At 35.0% G+C, this 18,906-nt stretch overlaps 1 protein-coding gene and 1 long non-coding RNA gene across 2 annotated transcripts in view; one reads left to right on the top strand and one right to left on the bottom strand.

The window, feature by feature from the left end:
- The first annotated feature begins 9,493 nt into the window (after positions 1-9,493).
- Positions 9,494-18,906, top strand: part of LOC109192267 (probable leucine-rich repeat receptor-like serine/threonine-protein kinase At3g14840) — a 116,587-nt gene continuing 107,174 nt past the window's right edge. The window contains exon 1 of the mRNA XM_019342843.1: positions 9,494-9,628. Within this exon, the coding sequence (XP_019198388.1) occupies positions 9,532-9,628 (97 nt within the window). The 5' untranslated portion in view covers positions 9,494-9,531. The remainder of the gene's footprint in view (positions 9,629-18,906) is intronic.
- LOC109192392 overlaps positions 15,408-18,906 on the bottom strand; it is a 47,020-nt gene continuing 43,521 nt past the window's right edge. The window contains exon 3 of the long non-coding RNA XR_002056092.1: positions 15,408-15,479. This is a non-coding gene — a long non-coding RNA (uncharacterized LOC109192392). The remainder of the gene's footprint in view (positions 15,480-18,906) is intronic.

Below are 18,906 nucleotides of genomic sequence, written 5' to 3'. Positions count from 1 at the left end.
CCTATTTATACTAAATTACTATCACCTATAATAATTAAGTTACTAAAATTATTCTTGTCCCAAAAGGTTGAATCCCCAACCCTAAAGGCCCCCACACTCCGACCCGACAGAGCATGTGAGAGGATGTAAATCACGGTGACTCAATGGTTCAGTAGACAGGGCCAAATGCCGGTGCGCACAAGGAATCTGCCCACTTTGGACATAATTCCCACACTGCCGCCGCCGAGGTTCGAACCTTGGTCTCTTGTTCCAAATACTGCCAATTATTCTAACTATACAAGGTAATGACATATTCTAATATACATAATTTCCTTATACTAATATTTAGTAAATTATCATCTAATTACATATTATTCATTCCTTTTAGACCATCCACTAATTAAACCACCAATTATTTCTTTCATTTGATGCGTATCAGATTTATAATGTTATTTATAAATATTTTTTTTAGCAAGAATAGAAAGTTAAGGTAATGAAATTACTAGATTCAGTAATTGGATAAAATTTTTAAGAAGATCAAACGTTACCATGTCACCAAAGCCTAAAGTCATAAGACTATATATAATTAAATTATAAATTGATAACATCACATATCAATCAAATCAGTAGAGAAAACAAAAGTGTACAATTCTCTTTCTTAATACTAAAACCATAAATGTGCTTATGTGCGGTTTGGTTCGTGAAATACATTAAGAATTGAATGTAATTTCATAGAATAGATTTATTCCGCTGTTTGGTTCGATTTTTACTGCACCGAATAGAATTTCACGGGATGTGCAATTCCTTTTGCTTTGAGAATAGACATTCACATTGCCCTTTGGTATTAGTTATGCCTTGCTCATTAGGAATATGTATTTTTCCCATTAATCCAAAAATATCCATATAAACCTTTATAAATACTATATTCCCATATCTCATTTAAGCTCCTATGAACTGACCGGGATAACTGTTCTCGTTCAAAATTGTGAACTGATGTAGCAGTAGACATACCCTCTTTGATGAACATAGGGACACTATTCGAAGATTCTCCTCGTTCGAATCCAAGACCCTTTTTATCATTTGGATTTCTACCAGAGTCCAGAATTTTGTCTAACGTTAATGTGGTATCCATCATCTTGATATTCTTATTTAGATCTTCCAATTCCTTTATCAGTTTTCCTTCTCGAGATCTTATCTGTGTGATAAGATCTTCTTTTATGACAAGATCTGTATTTAGTTTCTTCAGAAGATCATCCCTTTGCTTCAGTTCGTCATTCAGATTTTTATTGACTTTCACTAGTTGTTCCCAGCTTGCAACAAGTTTGGCAAATTCCATTTCAAGTTGAGTATGCCTCTCTTCAAAATCATCTGTTGATATATAGGATTCTCCATCGGATTCGTATTCGTCTGACTGATTCTCTGTAGCTTACAAAGTTTCCCACATTGTCATCTGACTGATCATTAGATGCTTCCTCCTCATCATCACTTAGCGTAGCCACAGACATAGCCTTCTTCCTCTTGAGATAAGTTGCACATTCAGCCTGTATGTGTCCAAAACCTTCACACTCTCAACACTGCACTGACCGGTTGAGGGATCTTCCTGTATCTGTGGAACTGTTTCTGTTTTGTCTTGTTCGGCCAGTTTGGGATTGATTGTTCTGTGGGAAAGGTGAGGTTTCTGCTTTCTGATATGAGGAGTTGCTGCCTTTGTATTGAGTCCTGGTAGACTGTCATTGACTCTTTTTGTTAAATCCTTTCAATATTTTCTTAAAGTTCTTGGTTAGAAGGGCCAAGGTTTCATCATCTATGTCGTCTGTGTCAGATTCTCGATCAGCTTCAGCCACAAAAGCCACTGACTTGCCTTTTCTGTTGACAGCAAGGTCATCATCAGCCAGCACTTCAAGTTCATATGTGTGTAAACTTCCCATAAGTTCTCCTTCAGTCTTCTTTTCCCAGCCTGTGTGTTCCTGGATAGCAATTACTTTCATCCGGAAGCGTTTAGGCAAAGATCGAAGGATCTTTTTGACTACTCTCTCATCAGTGAAAGGTTCACCAAGAATTGAGGCTCTATTCATCAGATTCTGAACCCGACTGTGAAAGACTGAGATAGTTTCCTCTTCGTTCATTCTAAGAGCTTCAAATTCTGATAGCACCATTTGTAGCTTTGACTGCTTGACATCACTGGTGCCCTCAAATCTGGTTTCAAGAATTTCCCATACCCTTTTTGCTTCTTTTACCCCCGTGACTAGGGTAAAGACAGATTCATGCAAGGACCCTACAATAGAGTTCAACGGTTTGTTGTTCAGATCAGAGCCATTCATTTCATCGTCTATCCAAGTCTCCATGGGCTTTTCCCCAGTGGTTGCATCAGCATTCTGAATAGTCGGGCGACTCCACCCGGATAGGATAGTTCGATAACCCCTGGTACCTTGTGCTTGGAGATAGATCTCCATACGAGCCTTCCAGAAAGAGTAGTTGTGAACATCTAGTTCTGGTGGTTTCATACTTGCATCCATCCTGAACAAAAACAACCAGCCAACGAACACACAGAGGCACTTCCAATAGAAAGAGCACAATGCAAAAAAAAAATTCCCGTACGGATCAAGTCACTATGTAGACTTAATTAAAAGCTCTGATACCACATGTAATTTTGCATTTCCTCATTTTTAATCAAATTAACTGGATTATCCAACTGATGAAATGGACTGACTGATTCAACGATGATGTCAGTCAGTAAGGCAGATTATTGAGATGTTTATAGAAAGAGATAACGACACAAAGCAACACACAAGATGTTTACCCAGTTCGATACAGTGTGTATCTACGTCTGGGGGACGATCACATAAGCGTCTAATCCACTAAATCATAATCCAATGTACAAAGGTAGAGAAACAATAATCTCACCCGAGTGTCCCACACAAGATACGTACCTAGTCTACACAGGTTAGTGGATGGTTGAAGATGGAGAGCCATGCATATAGAAGTCCAGTGAAATCCCTTCACTTGGAGAGCCAACTCTGATGCAGTCCACTTTAATAACGTTCTTCTCGGTTGTTCCCACAACAGTGTGATCGTAGCGTCCTTTCGTTTAAGCAACAATAATTCTTCTCAAGTTCTTCATCATAATCACCATGAACATGTTGTATTGAGAAGATGCATGATAATCAAAGATCTGATCTCATAAAACTGTATTGGAGTGTTTTTTTCTTCTTGAAAGCGTAACCCTAATTCTTATCGAATAAGAGTACTTATAGTTCCATAGTACGAACACTCCCCATAGATATCTTTGATTGTAGATGGTAGGACAATATTTGAAGAATGTAATCTTAAAGATTCGGTCCATACCTTTCCAAAACAGATACGCTGATCTTCTTTCCAAATCTGTCTTCTTTAAACCGCGTACAGACTTTAAGGAAACAGCTTCCTAATTCAGATCTTCAGTTTCAGTCCCTCTGTTGTTGTATCTGATTGATCAGTCCTCTGTAAGACAAAACCGACACTAAGCTAACCCTATCTTAGTTTGCCATAATAATATTGCCAATTATAAGTTGGGGTTTTTTTGAGCAATTAAAACACTAACACAATGCAACTACATAATGATTTTCCAAAATAGATATAGGTTTTCGAAATAGAACTTAGGCTTAATTAGAGCCAAATGATGCACCTTAACAATGAAATGCACTAATCAATCTCTCTACTGTGAAACATGCTCAAAATCTCATTTTTTGTAATTATGCAAACATGCACTGCTCATACCAAATTCTCAAACATTAAGCAAAACTTCTCAGTAAATACTACCAAGTACTTAGGCATGCTTCCTAACAATTTCTAACAAGTATTGATCATGCTTCTCAACTCAAAATCGTACTCAGATGCTAAAGATACACTTGCTGTAATAATTCACACACAACAACATCAACAGAGTGCTCATACTCAACAATTTCAACTATAAATCATGCTTTACAACTCCAAATTCAACGAAACCAACTTCTACTAGTGCGTCGTAACGAACTCGAGTGTCCGAGCCTCAAGGGCCCACGAGTCCCGGTCCGAACAACGCGTAGCTAAAATACAAAGGTCTCGGCCAGTACTGAAAATGGCCTGGCGGAGCTTGGTGGCGAGGCTTGGGAAGCCCCGCCAAGCAGCGGTGCCTGGCAATGGGTCATGCCATGGACCGTCCCTCAACGGGGCTGGCCAACGGACCATGGCGTGGTCCGTTGCCTAGCTCCATTGAGTCCACTGGTGCACCATCAGTGTGCACCAGTTAGCAACTTCTTCTCTAGAAATGCAAAATCAGTGCAAAACAACACTTCAAAACCATACCAAATCAATCATATATCATCTACAACACACAAATAACTCAACCATAACAACTAATTAGCATTTCTACACATCTAAGTCTCAAATAGCAGTTAACAGAGAAAGGAAAAGATAGTTTGGGAATCCATGGTTTATACCTTTGTTTGTTCTTCTTCCTTGTGTGGATCCCTTCCTCCTCTCTACTCAAACACCACTTCCTTCACCACCTAAACACCTCAGACAAACAACACAAACCAATCCTAAGGAAGATTCTCAGAGATTGAAACAAATGAAGGAAACTAGAAGCAAAAGAATGAATGGATGAGAATGGAAGGGAAGAATGCTTATTGTGTTTTCTTCTCCTCTTGTCTACAAAGCTCAGAGAATGGAGAGAGGCAAAAGAAAGGGATCAGGCAACTTCAATAGAATAGTGGAGAATTTATAGGGTCCTAAACCCTAGGTGAGAGGCCAATGATTGGTGGGGGTTAAAATGGTAATTTGGATTGATTTCTAAAAATATCAGACAAGGCCATATAGAGGGTTCATGGTTCACCTTGCATCATGGACCATGGTCTAAAAAGATGATTTTGAATAACTTGGGGTCAAAATGGATTTTCTAAAAATGGTTTCTAGTTAAAACACTTGGTTCCAGTTTCTCAGGTTCCTTTCCAGTTTCACTCAGATTGACTTTTCGGTCAAACTTGGTACATAAATGTACCCGAAATTTAGGATTTTCGAAACCCTGATAAGGCTTGGTGTTGAATTTATTTAAAAACTCGGTTTAAAATATTTAATTCAAACACCATTTTCGAAATAAAATTTTAGAAGAGTAAAAATGGCTATTTTGGAATTTTGTAAAATAGAATTTTGAAAAATTATTTTTGGGTTGTCACATGAATGCAACAAAATTACCAGGTATTTCTTCTACGTCAGATCAGACGACTTCTGACTCAGGTTCATCGTCACTCCAGGTTATGGCTGACATAGACTTTTTTCGCCTTAGATAAGCATTCAGCTTGAACGTGACCAAAGCCTTCACACTCGTAACATCTAATCCCTTTGTTGCTAGGTTTGTCTTTGGAATGAACTGGACGAGGGGAAGAAGATTTGTAATTTGATGAGCCAGATTTGGAACCATTCTTTGATGTGTTCGAGCTTGATCATTATTGAAACTTTGTGTTTCGAGAATTCTTTTGTGAAACCTGTTTCAAAATTTTGGAAAATTTTTTAGTTAAAAACTCAATTGGATCATCACCTGGTTCCTCTGGATCAGATGTATAGTAGCATCATGTTCTTCAACGGCAGATTTTTTCTTTTTGGTGTGATCGGTAAGAATTTCCATTTCATAAGTTCGAAGGTTTCCCATTAATTGAGTAACGGTCTTATTTTCCCAACCGTCATGTTCCTGAATGACCGTGACCTTCATTCTGAATCTCGGCTATAGAGATTTTAGAATTTTCTTGACTAGCTTTGGTTGGAGAAAGGGCTCGCGACACGTAAAAATAGGACGGAGGGGTTATATGATATATTTTGAGATTGAATTATTAAAAAAAATTAAAAGATAATAATTTACTCCGTACCTTTTTATGAAGAGTTAATACCAGCCAAGGTCCCTCGAGTATAGTGGTTTCGCCACCTATTGTCCTAAACTTTCAAATCAACCATCCGTGATCCTCTAAGTTTTGAAATTGACCTGTAATAGTCCTTCCGTTAGTAAACTCCGTTTCAGCCGTTAAATGTAAGGGCATAAATGACTTTTCACGTTTTGCTCACCAAAATGTTTCCATCTCCGTTCTGCCATTGTTTGAGCAGATAACAGATGCTGGGGCTTCGTGCGCCTTCTTCTTCTTCTTCTTCTTCTTCATGTTTATGTTCTTGTTGTAATAGTAATGGGCTTGATCTGTTGCTCATCTTCTTCTTCTCCAAGAACTGGAGGATTTTCCCATAAATGTATCCCACTTCACTAGACAGCTTTTCCACGCTTCCGGCCGGTCGTCCTCCGCGTGAACCTCCTCGAACCCCAGAGCTTCTCCAGGGACCTCGTCGCCGTCGCTTTCATCTACCCTGGGATCCTGAAAAACGCGCCGTCGGCGGAAAGCACGGACGGGATCAGATCACTGGGAATTTCGTGGTTGACGACCTCGAAGCACCCGATGCTGGCAACCGAATCGAGAATCTCGAGTGTAGAACCTCTGTCCATTGTTTCCAACGATCGGAAGTCCAGCTTCGGCGGGCTCTGGACCAGTTTCTGGCGAGAGAAACGCGTCTTGGAGAACGAGGTCGGGGACTTTGAGGGAGCTTTCTAGGAAGTGGGTGAGAACCTCGTCATTGGCGACGCAGGAACGTCGTCCAGACGCAATCAGAGAAGGCGACAGCGCCCGAAAATCTAAGACTCGGGGATCCGTGGGGAATGATTTGGGTGTGACGGCGGCAGCCATGTCTACCTAGCTTAGCTAGCCTGAATCTTGATTCTCCGGGGAGTTGTCTGTGTGCTATATATGAATCATTAAGAAGGGGATCGGAACAAATGAATTCATTCCGGGGAGTTTTCTTTGTGCGTATATATGAATCATTAAGAAGTGGATCAGAGCAAATGAATTCATTTGGATGAACAAAACGTGAAAAGTCATTTATACCCTTACATTTGACGGCTGAAACGGAACTTACTAACGGAAGGACTATTGCATGTCAATTTCAAAACTTAGAGGATTACGGATGGTTGATTTGAAAGTTTAGGACCATAGGTGGTGGAACCACTATACTCGAGGGGCCTTCGCTGGTATTAACTCTTTTTATGAATATATCTAATCAATGTAATCTAGAAGCTTCTATCATGTGTCATTATATGTATTCAAATTATTCTTAAAAAAGTTTAAAATTTATCTATTTAAAAGAAAAAGTAGTTGTATTAAAAAAAAATATTTATAAAAATTATATAAATAATATTGAAGATATGTGATTTATAATATGCTTTATGTTCAAACTATTTAATCTAGATAATTATGTTTCATATCTTTTTGCATTTTTTTTATTGCGTTTTGAAATATTTTAATTTCTTGCCCCTAGTTAAAAGAGATTTTTAGATTCCATATGTTTGTAATTATTGTTTTATAAATTTTTAATAATAATTAATTTATTATTTATTATGATAAATGTTATTGTTTATAAGTTTACTGGATTTAAAATTATTTATTCATTTTTATAAACTATAATATTATTTATTTATGAAGACACTTATACAATTATTTATTATTTTGCATTAAGGAAAGCACCTAAAAAAATTTTTCATGATTATTGTTGTGTATGTAAAATTGTTAAAAACTTGTTAATATTATTTAAAGTTATTGATATTAATAATTTTTTCCTTATTTAATTTAAATTTTAGGCATGAAATATATATTAACGGGGGCCCATTTTTTATTATCCTGCCCCGGGCCTATAAAATGATAGGACCGGCCCTGGGCTCGCCGAGTACCATTGCTCGATTTGCCAGTTCTTGCACACAACTATGGAAACTCGTGATGGTTTCATCTGAAGTTCTTCAAAATCAGACTGTACTAGTTACAGCTTAGACTGCTTAACTGAACTTGTACCTTCGTAGGTTGACTCAAGTGCTTCCCAGCACCTTTTGCCGACTCAAAACCTGCAACTAAGGGAAATTGACTTTCATGTATCAATGAATAAATAGTGTCAAGTGCTTTATCATTATTTCCAGCATTAGTTATTTCGGTTTGGGTCCATTCAATTTCAGGTTTAGCCACTTGCGGATCGTCAGCACTAGTTTCGGCCTTAGTAGGATGCGTCCACCCTGTTAGAACAGAGCGCCAAACAAGTTCTCCTTGAGCTTTCAGGTGAGTTCGCATGCGAGCTTTCCAATGGGCATAGTTATCACCTGTTAACTGGGGAAGTACTTTAAGACGATCCATCCTGAAACACTCAACACGTTGAGATTGAACAAAGTAATAAAATAAACAAAAGCAATAAAATCGTTGAAAACTTGAGTTCATGAAGCACGGGATAGCCAAATCGATAGACTAATAATTTAAGTCTCCGGGACCTGATACCAATTGAAAAAGAGCCGTGAATCTTGAATGCAAGATATATCTTAAACTTCTACTTGATTTTAAAATAGATATTACCGGACTAATTAATTAAGTTATTTAATGAAAATAAATAACGAAATAAAAGGTATAAAAAATAAATCAAGTACACCGGAATTGATTACGCAGTTCGGAACACTTCTCCTACGTCTATGGGACAACTCACGTTTACCCAATCCACTAGATGTCCACCAAGGTGTTACAAGGGGTAAGTACATAAGGCTATCGACCACTACTACCACTACAAACTTCCTAACATCCACTCAGAACTGGTACGTGCATACCGAGATAATCTTCAAGAGATGTTTTAGCTAACCCAGGTACATACAGTATGTCTCAGTAGAAATCACACATCAAATTAGAATAGTAATCAGATTTAGAATGTTAGAATTTATTCAACTTCACTTCTCTCAAATCAGCATGTATGAATTTGTGAACTTCCATATTGAGAAAGCCTTCCTTTTATATTAATCTTCACTCCAACAAACTTCCCCAAGTCATCCACTCAAAGCAAATAACCACAGCCACTCACAAATAATAGATCCCGTAATATTAGCTTCAACCCCATATAATCTGCTGACTTCCACTTCAAAAATAAGCAACCACTGATCATGAGCCATTAGATAAAATGATAAATAATGTACTTATAATAGGAAAAGGTCCAAGAGTTTTGTCTAAACTAGTCCTAATTATTTAATAAATCAATTAGCCAATATATAAGGTTTAATGTATACCAACTTTGTACACTTACAATAAGAAATATTAATTCTATACCTAAAATAAATTTATATTTGTGTTAAAACATGAAAACGGAAAACTACTGAATCTGTTAAATCTTAAATATCAAAACGACATTGTTTTAATCCAGGATCTACAATCTAGAATGCTATGTGAACCCTGGTCCACGATATAAATTGCCCCAAACCTCACGTAAATGTTTCATTCTATCTTGCCCCAAGGGTTACGGCAGTAGCTCAAAACTCACCGTCAAGGCGTCAACCAGATAATAAAGCCAGAACTCATTGACTCATAGTCAACTGCTATTTTGGTGAAGACTACTTTCTTTTTTCTATGATTCTCTCTTTATTTATTATATACAATGAATATATAAAATAACACACTTATTGCAGCTGATCTTCCCCAGAGCTCAGCCATGTCAACTTCCAGGTTAATCATCCTCGTAGTAATTATACTCTTCTTTAATGCAACATTTCTTGAAGCACAGAGTGGGCATCTTCCTCTAGATGAATGTGAGCCCCCTCGGCTCTCTATTATTTTCTAGCTTCATCATATATTATGAATTTTCAATTGTGCTAGCTCTGTCATTACATTCAAATTAACATCTAGCTTTAATTTGTTGAATGTATATTATTGAAGTAAATGATAAAGATTAATGTGTTAGTGTTGGTTGGTTTCTATTATTTGTTTTTTTATTTGAGCTAGTCTTTGTGATTGTTATCGTAACTATAGGATTGCCTTTTATCTCTGTATAATTCTTGTATAAAAGCCTATGCATGGAATCAATAAGATATTGAGTTTTCTTCACTAAATACTTTACAGTAAATGCACTGAAGGAAATAGCAGAACAACTGGGGAAGAAGGATTGGGATTTTAGACTAAATCCTTGTGACAACAACTCTAACTGGTTGTCACCAAAAAGGAATGATACGCCTCAGTACAATAATACTCTCACTTGCGATTGTAGCTTCCCCGGTGGCATTTGCCATGTTCAAACCATGTAAGCTTTTAATTTCCTTCTACCTTTTATTATTTTTTTTTGGTTATATATGCTTTTGATACTCTCTTTTTCACACTTTGGGAAGTTTGTGTTGGAAACGATCCCATATTGATTTAACAAGAGAATGTTGAGTAGTACATAAGTTGGTGTCAAATCTCTACTTTTGAGCTTGTTTTTGTATTGGAGTTAGGGTATTGATTTAGATGTCTAAATTTTATTTATTTATTTTTATTTTTATTTTTATTTTATAAAAATCCCTAGCTACAATATTTATGCAACACACATGCAATAAACATCGATCTAATCTATTTAAAATCTGTATAAAAGAGAATGAAGGCTGGGTACTCCTTGATGATTTTTCGCTCCTAGGCCTACCACACATGAATTTGGTAGTTAATATAGATAGTGTAAAAGGTAGGAACAGTGGTCACAAAAATGAGACAAATCACACGTGTTACTTGTACAATGCTTAGAGCATCCTTATCCGTCTGTTGTTTTTTATTTTATTTTATTTTTTTGTCAAGTTTTTAGCCAGGAAACAGAGAGAAGGAATAAATAAATTTTAAAAAAAAAACAAACAAACAAAAAAAAAAACAGACAAATCACACGTGTTACTTGTACAATGCTCAGATGGTACCCGGGTTGGACTCTCATATGGAAGATTGTGAGTTTGAGCCTCAATGGAGGCGTTATTAGCTCTTTGTGCTTCAGTAGATTGAGAAAGTAGTTATGAACAGATACTACATTGTAATAGAGTCAGTAGCATTCAAAAAAGGAAAAAAAAAAAAAAAAAAACATAAGGGTTAAATACACCATCCAATTATATACTAAAGTGTAATTTGGTTATCAAATTTAAAAAAAAAAAAAAAAAAAAAAAAAACCTTGCAATTGAACTCTTAAACTTATTAAAACAGTGCAATTAACTCATATGACCTATAATAACATGTTACCCCAAAGTCACCTACCCTGCAAGATGTCATGTCGATTAATATTTATAAACTTATTTGCAGAGAAATTAAAATAATTATATTAAATTTTTTTAAAGAAAAAATCAACAACAACAACGCCATGGCAGCCAAGGTTTCTTCCTCCATGTCAATTTGGACGGAGATCCGTCCATATCAACATATATGAAGTCAATCATTATATCGAGCATTGTGCGCCCTAAAAAATTCACTGTTTCGTATGTACAGAATTGTATAATTGAATACACATAAACTCCTAGCATAATATACATAATCTAACATAATACATAATACGCATAAACACTTAAAATAATACACATAAACTCTTACATATAATACACATAAACTCTTAACATAATACACATGAACTCTTAACATAATGCACATAAACTCTTAAAAAAATACACAAACACACAAAAAATAAATCTGTAACGAGATTGGACGGACGGAACGGTGTCCATCACATCAACTTCCCCAACTTATAGAAACAACGTCGTTTTGGGTCACTAGCTATATGGGTTTCTCAATTCGATTTGGATATAGAAGCTCACTGGCTTCTCGTTCAAATCGGACGGAGAAACCTACCAACTTCTTGATATGATCTGACGAAGAAACTAGCGGCTTCTTTGCCACTGGCAACTATTTCTTTTTAGTTAATTAGTTTTTTGTATTAAAAAAAAAAAAAAAAAAAAAAAAAAAAAAAAAAAAAAAACTAGTGCCACGTCATATGTCAAGCAAGCAAAATTAACCCGTTCCCTTTTGGTAACCTGTTAAATGGTTTAATCGCATTGTTTTAAAATGTTTAATGGTTCAATTGAATTTTTTTTTTTTAATTCGAATGTCTAATTATACTTTGGTATAGTGAGAAAGTATATTCGACAGTGTGCATAGGCACAGGCCGCGCTGTGATTTTTTCCCATTTTCTTCTCCATTAGACCCCACAAAAAATTGGTATTTGCAAGATGAAAAATTAGTTAAAAATCCCACCCCTATCAGCAAAATACCAATCCCTTAATTTTTTGTTAATTTCCTCAAGAATCACGTACTTGGGAGTCATTTGTTACATTGGGAATTAATTAACCCTAATCCTACTACAATTAGCTCAATCATGACTACATTGTGAATAAGGAGCCTAATCATGTTAAACTGGAGTGTTATGTTGTGCAACCATGTGCACCATACATGGTGCACACAGTTGCAAAAACGACGTCGTTTTGACGTCCGACTTTTAAAAAAAAAAATTCAGTTTCGATTGTCGTTAACGGTGTAATGTTGTGCATAATTTGAACTATATAGTTCATTCATTCTGGATATTTAGTTCATTTATTCTGGATATTATTTATTTCATTCATTCTGGATATGTGGTTCATTCATTCTGGATATATAGTTCATTCATTATGGATATTTAGTTCATTCATTCTGGATATTTAGTTCAAGTTATGCACAATATAACGCCGTTGACGGCAATCGAAACTGATTTTTTTTTTAAAGTCGGACATCAAAACGACGTCGTTTTGGCAACCGTGTGCACCTTGCATGGTGCAAACGGTTGCACAGCATAATTTTCCTGTTAAACTATGACAAATTATTCTGTGGATCCGGGTCCACCTTGTAAGGTGGACCCGAGTCTAAAGATACATATATACTAAATGTTCATAATTATCTTTTAAAAATTCACAATTTATGATGACTCTGTATTGTATTCACAAATTTTCAAAAGTTAAAAACACAATTTATATTCTAGATGTTCACAATTCCAATACTAAAAATACATAATTTAGGACCAGGGTCCATCTTGTATATATTATAATGATTGTATCCAATATTATTGACACTGATTCTCAATAGTACTTAGAATAATCATATATGAAATATATGATTGTATGACACATTAGAATTTTCAATCAATTATATTGGATACAAAATTTTAATTCGCTAATGTTATCATGTATGCAGAATCTTGAAGGGACAGGATCTGCAAGGTGTCCTTCCTCCTGCCTTGGTGAAGTTACCCTTTCTTAAGATAATGTACTTACCTACACTTTATACGTTTATGCAATAATCACCTCTTCTTGTTGATATTCTTTGCTTGATTATTAGTGTTATTTTGTGAAGTGATCTTACCCGCAACTATTTAAGTGGTACAATTCCCCCTGGATGGGCTTCAATGAAATTGGAAATTCTGTAAGTTTGTGTTTAATTTGTACTATAAGCAAAGCCATCTTCTTGTCCATGGTAAAGAAATGAAAATTTGCAGAGGTGTTAGTGTGAATCGATTGTCTGGGCCAATTCCAAAATACTTGGGAAACATAACAACTCTTATATATCTGTATGTTCTCTTGCTCCTACAATCACTTTTGTTCAACTCTTTTATGTGTGGGTTTTGTTCTAACAACAAATTAAATGAATTTACAGAAGCTTGGAGAGCAATATGTTCAATGGAAGTGTTCCACCCGAGCTTGGGAAACTTGTCAACTTACAGAATCTGTAAGCCTTAACTTTGTTAAACTTTTTGTTCTCACTTGTTTGATGATTTCTTCATTATATTTTTGCTTTCTGTAGCATTCTTAGTGCTAATTATCTCACTGGTGAATTGCCAAAACAAGTACTTAATGCTCTCACAAATTTGACTGAATTGTAAGTGCATCTGAATCTGATCATCATCCATATTCCTAATTTTCTTGTTTCTTCAATACTTCATATATATGCTCACTTGTTACTGTCCTTGCCTCTTGGGAATAAATGCAGTAGGCTCAGCAGTAATAACTTCACTGGAAAACTGCCCAGCTTTCTAACTTTCAAAAACCTTCAAAAACTGTAAGCATTCAAAAATCTATGGTCTAAATTAAAATTCAAATCATTTCTTATCGACAAGCAAAGCATGATTGGCAGAGAGCTTCAAGCAAGTGGTTTTGAAGGACCCATACCTCCAAATATTGTACCAACAAGCTTGGCAGAACTGTAAGTTAAGATTTCCTTTGAAGATTTGATTAATATAATAATATATACTCATGTTTTTATTATAGCATAATTATATTTACATGAATTTGCAGTAGAATCAGTGACTTAAATGGAGGAGGGGCCTCCAGATTTCCTACATTAAATAAAATGGCAAACATAAAAATTTTGTGAGTAATGCATTTTCTTTCTAAAAATATGACCTTAAGTTTCATAATTCCGCTCTGAGATGAAAATATTTATGTAAAAAAAGAACAATTTTGGTTGCAGGATGTTGAGGAGGTGTAATATTTCTGGGAATTTACCAGAATATATTGCAAATATGACAAGCTTGAGACAACTGTAATCTCTCCAACTTGAAATTTCTTTGATCCTTCTCATCAGCTGTTTAATTAATGAACTATAAGATCTATTCCCATTGCAAAGGGAATAACCAATTCCAAGAATCCTATTCCTTCCGTTCTTTTAAAAATAAACCAAATAGGGAACTTTTTGAGCAGACTTCTGGCTCCTAACCGTACGTATTCGAGTCACGACAAACTCCAAATTCATACTTCGAGCATGTGAGAGCTCCAAGAAATGACTATGAAGAATAGAGTATCAATATATTTATCTGTGTTCATGGTTCTCAATATTCATATACAATAAACCTATTTATACTAAAATTGAACCCCAACCCTAATTATGATATATTATGAATTTATGATATACATAATTTTCTCCTATTGATCTATAATCAATCATCTTCTCTTTCCTGATAGATTTATGCGTATCACAAACAAAGGAATATACATGTTCCATAGAATACTAGCTGAGTATAGGCTGAGAGTATATTAAAGTTGATATACTTCTTTGCTTTATTGTTTTATTATCACATTGAATTTGCAGAGATTTGAGTTTTAATAATCTGGAAGGAGGGATTCTTGTTCTTCAAGGTCTTAATAAACTGCAGTACATGTGAGTAACAAATCAATTTAGATCTTAACAACAAAGCATAATTAGATTCCTTTCTATTTGGGCATTTTGTTTTAATACAAAGCTAATCAGCATTCTATTTGGATTTATGAAGAATTCAATATTATTCGCATGTAACCACTATTAAATTGAATACTTTCCTACCTGTTTTTAGGTATCTAACGAACAATTCGCTTAGTGGGCAAATTCCTCAGTGGGTTCTAAATCGAGGTTCCTTATAGTAAGTTCAATTCAGTCTTATATATTATTTGTAGTTCATGTGCAAGAAATTAAAGTTTCATGTCTGAAGTTTTGATGAATTTTATTGAAGTTATGTTGTATTGTACTATTGAAGCTTTTTTTTTTTCAACTACTCTTGTGTTATAAAAACTACTAACGGAAGTTAAAAGATGGTGTGCAGTTACATAGATCTTTCTTACAATAATTTCAAGGAGAGTTCTGTGTCACCAGTTTGCAATCAGGAAACTCTGTAAGATTCTGCCTCTTTATATGCATCTATTCTTTCAGTTCTTCCTTCAAAGATGGATCATTTTAGCTTTCTCATTTTCTTATTAGGAATTTGTTCAAAAGCTATAATGGAGGAGAAAATGAGTAAGTTTTACTCTAAGGGTTCAATCTTAATGTAATTTAGTCTCCACTGATTTCTAACGTACTTTACCCCCTTTTGGCTTTGTATAGAGAAACTGATAAGTGTCTAAAGAATTGCACAAAAGGTAAGCACATCATATCACAATACTTGAATCATCTATCTTTCACAAAGCATTCATGCATCAATGTTTTTTAGTTCATTTTGATCATTTTTTTTGGGCAGATTGGTATTCATTTCACATCAATTGTGGTGGAGGCAATGTTTTGGTTGGTGACACTACATATGACGCAGATGATGATTCTACTGGACTTGCAAAATTTGTTCACAAGAGAGAGAACTGGGTAACGAGTAATACCGGGTACTTTTGGGATAAAAAAGTAATGGTATCTGACTATACAACAACAAATATATCTGTAATCAAAGGAGAGGACCCCGAAATCTACAAGACAGCTCGTTTGTCTCCTTTGTCTCTAACGTATTACGGACGTTGTCTAGCAAATGGAAACTATACTGTGAAACTTCATTTCGCAGAGATAGTTATGAGAGACAATAGATCTTTTCGAAGTCTTGGAAGACGCATATTTGATGTTTATATACAGGTGAACTAAGAAGTTTATATTACCATTTAAATTGAGGACTTCAATGGTTAAGTGAAGTGTATTTGACTTTAGTGCATTTTATTGGCTATAGGGCGAAAGGAAATTAAAGGATTTTGATATTAAAACTGAAGCACAAGGTGTTGATAAAGCCTTGGTCAAACAATTTCAAGTAGTTGTAAGAGATAAAACTCTAGAGGTGCGCTTTGAGTATGCTGGAAAAGGAACAGCAGCATCTCCCAATAGAGGAACATATGGACCTCTAATATCTGCCATTTCTGTGGAATCTGGTAAAATTAGTGATGATTCCCACACATAATAAATAGCATATATAGTTTATATATATATATATATATATATATATATATATATATATATATATATATATTTATTTATTTATTTATTGGCTTTTTAAATTTTAAATGTGGTAATTATTTAGTTATTTTTAGCCAATTTTGCATATTACTTGTTCTTTGTTTCTGTTTAGTTGCACATAAATAAAAGATATCTAATTCACTTTCATTCCTTTCCTACGTTTACAAACGTAACCTGCAGATTTCAAACCTCCCAAGAACAGAAAGACTTTAATCATAGTTATTGCTATAGCTTCTTCTTCATTTCTTATTTTCACAATCCTCTGTTTTGCTGGGTGGAAGATCTACATTAAAAACAAGAACTCACACGAAAAAGGTAATATTGGCATCTACTTTTAATTACTTTCTAATTTTGTATGGGAACTTGGACATTGAGACAATTTGTGCATGCTCAAGGTTGACATGGCATCACAAAACAATCATAAGCTTGTTGAAAATGTGCCTTGACGGTTCACCTCAAAATAATATTTTTTTTTTCATTAAAAGTAATTGTGTTGGTGCAGAACTACGAGGCCTTGATCTAAAAACTGGTCTATTTACCTTTAGACAAATTAAAGTTGCTACGAACAACTTTAATGTTGCAAATAAGATTGGGGAAGGTGGTTTTGGACCTGTATATAAGGTATAGAAAAATACTATACAAATATCCATAATATGTCAATGTGTTAATTTATAACTTTTGTTTTAGACCTACCATAGATGCTTGTGCTAATGATCTTGGATTTTTCTCGTGTATTAAATCAGGGTACATTGTTAGATGGTACAGTTATTGCTGTAAAACAACTCTCGGCTAAATCAAGACAAGGATACCGCGAATTTTTGAATGAAATTGGCATGATTTCTTGTCAACAGCATCCTAATCTTGTGAAACTCTACGGGTGCTGTGTTGAGAGAAAGCCATTGTTGTTGGTGTATGAGTACATGGAAAACAACAGCCTTGCCCATGCTCTCTTTGGTAAATTTGAAATCATAAATATTTTGGTTGCTAGTCACAATTAAAAAAAAAAAACATAAGTAATAATCTAATTAAAGACATATTTCAATTCGTTGTCTATATATAAGGTATATATGCTACTAGAAAAGTGAGGATTTAGTTTATTTTTTCAACATAAACGTTAGTACTCTAAGTGAATAGTTAATAACAGGTCCAGAAGAGCTTGGCCTGAAAATCGACTGGCCTACCAGACAAAACATTTGTGTTGGTATTGCAAAAGGTTTAGCTTTTTTGCATGAAGAATCAGCAATAAAAGTTGTTCATAGAGACATTAAGACTACCAATGTGCTTCTTGACAAAGAACTCAATCCAAAAATATCTGACTTTGGTTTAGCTAAACTCTATGATGATGAGAAGTCGCACATTAGCACAAGAGTTGCTGGGACACTGTAAGATGTGATGTTATAACAAAATCTTGTCCATTTTGTATTTCCAGATTCATCATATATATAGTTGAAAGAAAATATTTCTCTTCTCTATTTTCTCTATAGGGGATACACAGCTCCTGAATATGCATTGTGGGGCTACTTAACATTCAAAGCTGATGTCTATAGTTTCGGGGTGGTGGCATTGGAAATTGTTGCTGGGAAGAACAACATGAAGTATCGTCATGATGAGGAGTGTGTTTGCCTTCTTGATTGGGTGAGATTTCAATACTACCAAGCTCATAGATTGCAAACCTTCAAACTAAGTGGCTTATTAGGCTTATACTGTAATGAGTTCTATTGTGTCTATATATGCACATTTTTAGGCACTTGTTCTTCGAGAAAAAGGAAATTTAATGGAGCTAATGGATCCAAGATTGCATTCTGATTATGACAAAGAAGAAGCACTCAGAATGATCAAAGTGGCTTTGCTTTGCACTAATCCTTCCCCTGTGCTTAGGCCATCCATGTCTGCAGTAGTCAGCATGCTCGAAGGTCATGATGATATTCTCAAATGCAATTCTAATCAACATGAATCCAATTTTCGAGAAATAAGAGATCATTATGATGAAATACCGGCCGACTTAAGTGATATGATTCTCCCTATAGAGTAAATTTTTGTTTGGATGCAAATTAACCATCATTATATTTGTAGTAGCTAGTCGTGATAGATAATACATTTACTACCATTCTCTAGTTTTTCATTCTCAATTCCTAGTTTCAAAGTTAGAAACTGTACCGTATTAGTAAACACATTTTTTGTTTTTCATTATCCTATTTTCCATTTTCCATATCTCTAAAAAATGTAAAATGTGTCTAGTTATATATCAATAAACTCTTCCGGTTTCCTACCTTCGAAAGTTAAGGACCCTTAGCAACGAGTGTATTAATTACCAAGAAAATTAATGTGCATT

This window comes from Ipomoea nil, unplaced genomic scaffold, assembly GCF_001879475.1.
Source record: "Ipomoea nil cultivar Tokyo-kokei standard unplaced genomic scaffold, Asagao_1.1 scaffold0211, whole genome shotgun sequence".
Lineage (NCBI taxonomy): Eukaryota > Viridiplantae > Streptophyta > Magnoliopsida > Solanales > Convolvulaceae > Ipomoea > Ipomoea nil.
The sequence above is the reverse complement of the archived record's forward strand: the minus strand, read 5'-3'. Positions and strand labels throughout refer to the sequence as shown.